We start from the raw sequence: 9,845 nt of genomic DNA on the forward strand, positions 1-9,845 counted from the left end.
GATTTTAATAAGTTGTAGGGATTTTGGAGGATTTGAGAGGATTTGTTTAGTTAAAAATACACAAATCCAAATCTCATGGTTTTAGGTGGGATTTCAAAGAATTTTACTATAAATCATATCAACTTCCCTAAAATCTATCAAAATTTCAAATTTTCTAAATCCCATCAAATCCTCCAAAATAATTATTTCAATACACCCCCCTAAATATGTATGATTTTGTACTAGATATTCGTTTTACTATAGGTCAAGTCGATAGTCCATTTGTGGAGCGATAGTTTAGCAAATCCCATAATGACATTTTTGTAATGAGGATGTTATACACTTAAATTGTTCTCATCATTCACATTTTATATAAACTTAAATTAAAAAGAAAGATAGATTCATGCAAGTGAACTTATTAAGAGAGATATAATTGAAATTAAATAGCTCATAATGAGCTTTATTGCGCAAAGAAATTAGTAGGGTTTGATTAATTAATTTTAAAACACCAAGCTTGATTAATTAATCTTTGATTGATTGACCTCGTTTTTTACATTACATGACTATATATATGAATCTCATTTTGCAAACCCTAATTAGATGGGATAATGGACTTCTCATGAGAGACTGTTTTAGACTTTTTATGGATCCTCTAATTTAATACCGAACCCATATAAATTTTTATTGATAGATTATATTACCTTTCTGGCCTTAGCCGGAAACAATCAATAAAGATACAAAAGAAATCATTTGTACATAAAATCCTAATTTCAGGACTAAAGAAGTAAAAGGGGAGTTGAATTTGAGGTTTCGGGGGTGTTATTTGATTCTAATCCCCTATATATTAATAGAGGAACATTTTAAGCAAAAAAGTTGAGGTGTCAGCATTACAGAGCTCTTGGACATTATTTCTTTTATTTGTCATCAACTTTTAATAATATTTACATTTATTTACTATTGTATTTTTCCAAAAATTAAGTTTTTATATTTTCTTTCTAATTTAATTATATCTTTTAATTATATTTTCATAAAATCTTTAAAATAAATTTTAAGAACTCTTTGTTCATATGATATAATAATATAAGATTGATATTATAATAATTCTCAAGGGTTAAATTATAATTATTATACAAATATTTTTTTATAGATATATACTACACAATCAAATTTTAGATTTTTCAGTTACCGATAAATATAATAGATTTGGTAGATAAAAATTACAGTAAAAACATTTAATAATTATTTTATACCGCACTATGTGCGGGTTGTTACCTAGTTTATATATATTTTTGAAGAGTTCAACAAAATCATCAAAAGTAAATAAGTGAAAGATTTTTAAGGATTGCTAGAGAGTATTTTATAGTTTTGTTGATTAGTATTCTAAAATCTTGTAAAGTGCTGCAAACAATCTATGTATTTTTGTGATACTTTATATGACTTTATTTTGTAAAAAAGTGTCTAAAATCATTAACCAATAACATAATAATTGAATTCATGAACAATCCTAAATTCTTTTTGTTTTAATTGAACAACACAAAACTTTTATTGATTTTATAAAAGTCTGAATCCAATAACCTAAATTTGTTAATATTTTAAATGACTTTTTGCAAATCACAAACTAATAACACTAAACTTTAACGGACTTTAACAAAATTTTGATCCAATAACAACAAATTCTACATAACATTTAAAGTCTTGAAAATTCTATTCAAATCTCAAACCAGTAACCTCCACTTAATCTATTCAAGAAAATAAATAAAAGCTAATTACACCATTTTATTAAAAATTTAAATATATTAAATCATTAACTTAATTCTACTGAAATTATTTTTATTACTATATTTCTTCAATAAAAAACATTTATCCTCCCGGAAATAAAAAATTTGTTAACCTTTTTTTTGTTAACCTTATTATATAAAATCTGAAAATTTTCAATAGAGTTTGACATGTAACAAAACTGCAATTCACTTTGAGATCTGAACTAATGTTATAATGATAGGTGTAGTTAGAAGAAGTGGATAATCAATGTAAACATTTAGTTTAACATCCTATATTTTTAACAAATTCAATCACTTCACTAGGTGTCATTGGCACAATAAATAAAATCATATGCAAAACTTTCAGTTCATAATATAACTCATTTAAATCAATAAATACAATGTCATGAGAAAATGTTTTCTGAGAATTAATGCAATATTCTCTTAATTTATTTTCATCAAATTATTTTATTTTTAAGAATCAAACAAAAATCCAAAGACGCTTTTAAAGGTAGATATTATATGCTTCTTAACCAAGATCATTTTTATCAAATTGTAAATTTCTAAAGACACAATGCTTACTTGGATATTCATATCATGAGCAAGACCTTAGCTACGTACAAACAAAAATATAAATCAAATAAAAGACACTTTTTGTATGATACCGAGTGAAATGCAATGAATCAACATACAGTATACCTTTTCTGCTTGTTTTAACCAAATACGGCTAATTTGTTAGATTGACTAACATGCTAAATACTCTCTCTGTTTTAAATTACTTGTTGTTTAAGTTTTTTCACACAGATTAAGAAAAAAATATAATTTATATTTTACTCTTTCTTTAATAAAGTTTTCTATTTTTTTATTGGTCAAAGCATTAAAATAGTTGGGATAAAATTAATATTTTTACCAAACATATGCATTGAAAATCTAAAACAAAAAATATTGAAAAATAAAATTTTTATTCTAGAATGATAACTAAAAAAACCAGAAATAGTATATGTTATTACCATTACCATTATGAGCCAAAACCAAAATTTTTATCATTTCATTATTTTGCTAACATTATCAATATTAGATATATTAAATTGAGTAATTTATGATAATGTAGAGAACAAATTATTTTGCGGTAAACTGTGGGTTAAATCCTATAATTAACAGTCAAATATAATTATATAATCTTACACTAAACAAAACCAACACATAAATATAACTTAAATTTTGATCTATTTTTATAAATATTTGAATTAATTTCTTCATAATGCACAGGGTTATTGATTTATAAAAAATAAAAAATAAAAGAAATGTACTCGTGGTGTATCACGGGGTAAATCCTTGTATAAATATAAAAGAGAAGTTGAAAAAAAAATATATATATAAAAGAGAAGTACAAATTCGAAAATTGCCAAAACTTTCCTAGATTGCCACTCAATTAGTTGTAAAGGAGAGTGTTTTTAAAAAATGGAAGGGGTAATTTTGTTAAAAATCAGCAATCGACATTACCCGACCCGTTTCAGCGAGGATCCGCGTGTTTTTTAAAGAAACCCGGACTTCTGATTTTTGGCTCCGCTGAAATGAACAAAAAGGCCGAGCAAAAATAAACAGATTTTATCGACTTCCAGATCCCAAAATTCATGAGGAAAGTATTTTTTTCTTGAATCTTTCATTTATTGGTTTTTTTACCACTTTCATATATTTGTTTTCAAAAACAGTGATGCCGCCGATAGTTTTAGACTTTTAGTACTAAAAATAAATGATAAAGAGATATAAAATTCTGATGAGAAGTGTTAACTAATCCACTAACCAAATGTCTATAGCGTTTTTCTAAACTTATTTACAACTAAATAGAAATAGTTTGTTACAAAAGTATATATATAAATTAACTGATAATGGAAATTTAACTTTTAATACAAAAGCAATATTTATCTAGAAAAATGAATACGAGATTAAAATTGTTGTACTAAACCAATTGGAATTAGGGACATTCTAATTAATATGATTTTTGTTAAGAAAACACTATAAATATTTTAAAAACATTTACAATATAACACTATTATATGTAAATACAAATATTGTCTCATGAGTTTACACATATCAACACATTTTAACCATTTAAAACAAAAATCGAAGAACTACGGTAATTTAGTAAAATGTCCACACATCATGTTAACTCTATAATTTTAACGTTGATTTTGTAAAAATAATGTTTTTGCGGGTTAAAGTCATTAAATCTGTTGCGGGTGAGACCTGACATGGCAGGTTAACACTTATTATCACGTTTTCACCATTAAAACAAGAAGATTTGAGTTAGTAAAATGTTCACCTATCCTGTCAACTCAAGCAGGACATATGGGTGCAGACTATATATTTCTTTGGGTTTTATAGGATAATTTTTTGCGGGTTAAATTCATTAAATCTGTTCCAGAACTAACCTGACATTACGGGTTTTAACTAACACTAAAAATATTATATTATTTTTTATATTATAAATTTTTAATTCACAAAATAATTAACCATCCTATGAAACCCGCGAAAGTATATACATGTCCGCAACCGTTTCAGTACATACATTTTATTAATTTTTATTTAATGGTATAAGTCTTTTAACTTATAAAATATTTAATTAAAAAATAACTAATATTAATGATAAATTGTTTTAAAAATAAATATACATATATTTATTAAAATATTTAAATGTATTAGAAAGAATAAAAACAAAAATAGTCCCGCGGAGTTCAAACCTAGTATCTTTGTAATATCATTTATGCATAAGATGTACAAAAGAGTGCATTTGCTATATGCTCCATATTTTTTTCTCGGCTAGTTATAAAGCAAATGTCAGAACAGTCATAAAGTTTTATTTCTTACTTGAAAAGAAAAAAAAAACTGTAATCACCATATTAATGTATGGCTTAAGCCTTTGACAACATTTTGATTGGTACTACGTTGCACCAATCTCATGCAGGTTTGGTCCGTGACTAAAGCTCATGAAGCTGGTGCTTTAAACATCAAAAAAATATATAAATCTTAAGGGCATTATTTTCTGAAAATGTGCTGTGGTGCAGTTGTCAACTCTAGTTAAATATACCTAGAGGTTTATGTGGAATTTGAAAGAATTTTACCATAAATCAAATCAACTTTCATAAAATCTATCAAAATTTCAAATTTTCCAAAATCTCAATTTCAATACACGCCCCTTAAGTCATCAACAACGTAGTACCAATCTCATGTCTCGTTTTTATCTGAACATCGTTTCCCTACTGACTGCTCATCTTTTTACTTTATGGCACCTTTACAACTGGAGGTTGGGATGGTAACAACAACATTTCGTCAACATCAGGTTAGAAATATGGGAAGAATCTTTTGGTTCTTGTGATGGTCTCAGTTCTTGTTATCTGCTCTTCTTTTCTCTTTTGTATTACTCAAAGTATCCAACAAGTATCTAAGTTACACTCGATATGGTCGTCAGCTACTTGCTGTTGCTTCAAGTTACACGTTTGAATGAGGGGGAGAAATCGTAAGTAGCTTGTTCACTTTCTAAACTATTCAACGCTCAAGCATAACACGTTCTGTTTTTGTCACAAAACCGCACAGTTAAGGATATTAATCATGTAATGCCAAACCTGAGTTAGTGTACAAGCACGAACTACAGAGACCAGTTTTGCAAGGAACATTAACGAAATCGAAGTGAAACCGAAACTAAAAGCATATCCGAATCCTGCCGCATAGAACGGAAGAAACAGAGAAGTGAATTTACTAAGAAGAGCTAGCGAAAGATTGATTCAACAAACATAAAGAGATCATTCTACAGATACATCGTCAATACGATCAAATTCTATTTCTTGTAGCAGCAACCTAACGTCCATTGACTCCAACTCTTCCTCGACCCTAAAGAATCTACTGTGAACTTCCTTGAGTAAGCTTAAAACATCAGCCAATCCACCGCTACTTCCACTCTCGTCCGTCTTCTCCTCAGAATGAGGCTTTGACTCTTGACCTTCGTATCTAAAATACTTGTACCTGCTAATCTCCAATAAGTTACGCTTATGATTAGGCCAAACTTTACGCGTATCATCCACAATCACCACTCCACGTTCATCAGCCAGAACCAAATCAAGTGTCTTCTTATCAGGACTCTCGTTTCTTGTTATCACTCTATGCCCAAAATATAGTTTCTTCGGATCGATCAGCTTCAAAATGGCTTCAGCGTAACCCCGAGTACCTTTTGTGTAAACATACATTGTGAAAAGCTCGTTGGCTTCTTTCAAGAAGTCGCCAAAAAAAGGCCGTAGCTTCGTCAAGTATCTAAGGGTTATGTATGTGGCTCTGACATTCACCTTCAATAGATCTTCCCTTGTTGTTGAACCCGCTTCTTTGATAAGATACTTCTCTGCTTCTGAGAGATATCCAACCAAAACGGAGTGGAGAAGCGTGTGGTCCAAGTCAAGGACAAGGTGAAGCTTCCTCATGTTACAAGAGAATCTCGTTGTGAGACGCTTTGTTAACGCTAAAGCTTCTTGGCTTATCTGTAAACCGTCGAAAAGGTAATCGGATGCTCGGCCTTGGCTACTTTTGTCCACCCTTGATTTGCAGACGGTGCAGACTCCATGAAGGATGTACCAGTGACCACAGTTATTAGGAGACAACAATTCAAACAAAGGAGGTTCCATGATGATCTCCGGTTCGTTTGTCTTCTGCCTTTTGGATTCTGGCTCTGACTCTGGCTCTGGCTCCAGAGAAAGATTTTTAACTAACTAATCTATAGAATCAACCCTTGAAGTTGGGAATCCAGAGTGATCAAATATTAGCAAATTTAACCCCAAACAAAAAACCCTAATTTGATGAGAGTGAAGAATGAGATTTCTAATAGGATTGCTCACAACATTTCTAGGCCCAAAAAAAAGGCCCATTATGCTGAGAATCTTTGCTCAGACGAGAAGCGGAAGCAACCTTGAAGACACGGTACGTGGCAAATTATGCTTGGGTGTTGATTAAATATAAAATCCATTTTTTTTTTCATTTTTTTCTTTTCTTTTCCGGCTTAAACACGTGAGATCTTGGTCTCCAAACCCACTAGTTCACCGTTCTCCTCAGTATCCTCTTCCCCGGAGCCACCGTCCTCAGAGAGTAGCACCGTCGAACAGCCCGGAACAACAATCTCCGTCGACTGTTCTGCTCTCTATAATCCTCCCGGTACTTAAATCACTCCCACACTCTATATGAATTCAATTCGATAGATTTGTTGGGAATTTAGAAAATTAGGATTATTTGTTGTTTGTTAAATTAGGGTTATTTGAATCAATCATCAGTGTCTGTTAAAAGTTAAATTAGCTATATTAGTAGCTCTGATTGATTTATACATAGTTTTGATTCATACACTGTTGGAATTGATGTGTGATGATAGTTTAAGTGTATATCTAGTCTCTGGATCAATTATGGTAGGTATATGCATGTTCCTTTACATAGCTGTTTTGACAATTTTTTGGTTTTGGTTTTGTAAGGTTGGACAATGTTTCTCAAGGACCAGTTACCGTGGAATGTGATGATTCCAGCTGAAAACATGGACGCAAAAGGGCTGATTCTAAAGAGGGCTATACTAATAGAGTTACCAGACGCATTTGGACTCTGCTGATAACTTTACTATGTATTGCTTCACAATTAGGACTCTGCTGATAATTTTTGTGAAGGGTGTGGAAATTGGTTTTTGAGACTGTTGTGCTGATTTGGTTACAATTTTGCATGGGATTGCAGGAATTATCAGAACACTTGGCGATTAGGCTGCTTAATGAGAGGCTTCAGGATCCAACGATGCAGGAATCACTTGAATCTATCTTCCCTAAAGATAATCCAAAGAACACGAGGTTTGCAATCAACTTCTTTACATCCATTGGTCTTGGAGGCATCACAGAGAACCTGAGAGAGTATCTGAAGAACATGCCACGCCTGATCATGCAACAGCAGAAGCAAGTTGCGGAATCAGAATCAGGATCATCATCTGGATCTGACAGTTCTGGTTCCGACTCTGAATCTGAGTCAGAATCATCCTCTTCTTCTAGTTCGGATGAAAGCGACAGAGAGAAGAGGAAGCGAAGAAGAAGAGCTTGAGACCTGTGTTTGGTTTGTTATCTCCACCAAAAAATTTCACATCTCCGACTAATATATTAATGAAAAGGTAACACAAATGTTTATTTACCATTAAATTAAGATTAAAGCTTTGTGGTCTTGAAATTGGTTTGGTTTGTACGATACATACTTCTGTTTTTCTGAATAAATTTGCTGAATTTCTTAGGTTCATCTTCTGATACACGATAAACCGTTTTCTGCAGTAGTACAATTGCCTTTTGTTGCTTTGCAATGTTCTCTTTTGTTTGGTAGATACCAAATTCTAAGCGGTAATCTGGATGCTTTTTTAGGACCTTGAAGATATGTTAGAAGATAGAACCAAATCGCTGGCAGCTGTTCAGGCTATGGAGCTTGCCAAAGAGCGTGAAAAATCAAGAGATCTGCAGCTATCTCTACAGGGTATATTGTGTTTCATACTGCTGAGTGGGTTTTGCACACAAATATTTGCTATTCTCTAGCTGTGTGCCTGTCTAGTGTCTACTTTGACTTTTGGAATCTGAAAACTGAACTTGATCTGCTTTTTCATCACTTGATAGTTGAAACGAAGCGAGTTAGAAGCTGCTTTAGAAGAGAGCAGGAAGCCAACCAGTAGCAAAGTATTCCGGGACGCCACAGAGGTTCTGACTAGGCATCCTAGTGAATGTTGTTCTGCTGTCCGTTTTCATTTGTTTTGAACGTTTGAGGTCTTTTATGTTTCAGCTGAAAAAGGATTTCACCAACAATGCTGAATCTGCTGTTGCTTCCTTAAGAGGATTGTCAGCTAATAAAACCTCTAGTCGAGCGGATCTCACACTTCTCTTCCGTGCTGCGGCTCAGGAAGCCAAAATTTCTAGAGCACAAAATCGAATTTTCAGGGTGGTAAGTTTTATGTTTTGCAAATGCAATCTTCCTCTAGCCGAAATAAACACCTATTTTACTGGCTATTATGTTCTTCTGCAGATTCTCATATACTGCAGGTCATCAATGAGACCAACACATGGTTGACCCTTAAACCAGAAGCTCTTCACATTGGATGCTATGTATCTGCATGATAAGCCAAGTCCTGATAATTGTCCTCAAGATGTGTATGACTCTCTCGTCGATGCTGTAGAACTTGTTTCAGATGATCTTGACATCCCCAGGTCTCTTGCGAAGAAGGTGCCTGTGACTGAGGCGACAAATGCTGTAGATCATCACAATGGGAACAATATTCAGATCATAAGCTAAAGAAAACACTGTTTTTTTTTTCTTGTATTTTGTTTATGATATGGTTGTAAGTTTCGCATGTGAAAAATACTCAAAACTAGTGACAACTTGTTCTAGACTCATCAAGCAAGAAACTCAATGTCCAAATGAGTATAAATGATTTTCTTATTTTTTTACCGAAATACCTCAAGTCTGTTCTAGATTTGTTCCGAGCAGAACTTCTCATGTGGATTTATCGTTTTCTACAAATAGGCCAATAAATCTCAATAATATAATTGAACGTTTAAAAAAAGATTTGATTGAGCATATCAAACAAAATTTTGGTGCAACCCAACAATAAAACCGAGTTCATTTATTTTCTCCTGCCATGTTTTTTCTATTACAATTAATGTTCGTATTTTTTTTAAGTTTTGTAAAATCTGTTTAATATTTCTGAATTATGTAAAATATTTTATTTTCTTTTTAATGTAATATAAGTAATTTAAATAATTGTTTTGTCATCTGAGGTTATTAAAATTTGATAATTAATACTCCCTCTGTATCATAATACTTGATGTTTTAGAATTTTTACATGAATTAAGAAAAACATTTAATGTTTAGCAATAAATGTATTCTTCATTTATAATAACATATTTTTATAATTATTAACTAATAGTATTTCATCAAATTTTTAAATTCTCATTTAATGATTCTTGAAATTTGTAATTTCTTAGTATTAATTGATAAAAGTATACAGAAAATCATCCTTTGTGATACAAGAAAAAATTCTAGAACATCAAGTATTCTGATACAGAGGGAGTA

General features: G+C 31.4%; 1 protein-coding gene and 1 long non-coding RNA gene across 2 annotated transcripts; one reads left to right on the forward strand and one right to left on the reverse strand.

Moving 5' to 3' along the window:
• On the reverse strand, positions 5,537-9,601 carry LOC104748336 (RNA polymerase II C-terminal domain phosphatase-like 4; the record flags this gene model as incomplete). Its single annotated transcript, XM_019236872.1, has 2 exons — positions 5,537-6,367; positions 9,587-9,601. Coding segments are annotated over 2 exons (846 nt in total), but the record flags the coding sequence as incomplete, so codon positions are not given.
• Positions 6,783-9,166, forward strand: LOC104746354. The gene is made up of 7 exons (XR_760856.2): positions 6,783-6,929; positions 7,238-7,380; positions 7,488-7,908; positions 8,150-8,258; positions 8,396-8,476; positions 8,559-8,717; positions 8,799-9,166. It is a non-coding gene; the product is annotated as an uncharacterized LOC104746354 (long non-coding RNA).

The sequence above is a fragment of the Camelina sativa genome, chromosome 15, assembly GCF_000633955.1.
Source record: "Camelina sativa cultivar DH55 chromosome 15, Cs, whole genome shotgun sequence".
Lineage (NCBI taxonomy): Eukaryota > Viridiplantae > Streptophyta > Magnoliopsida > Brassicales > Brassicaceae > Camelina > Camelina sativa.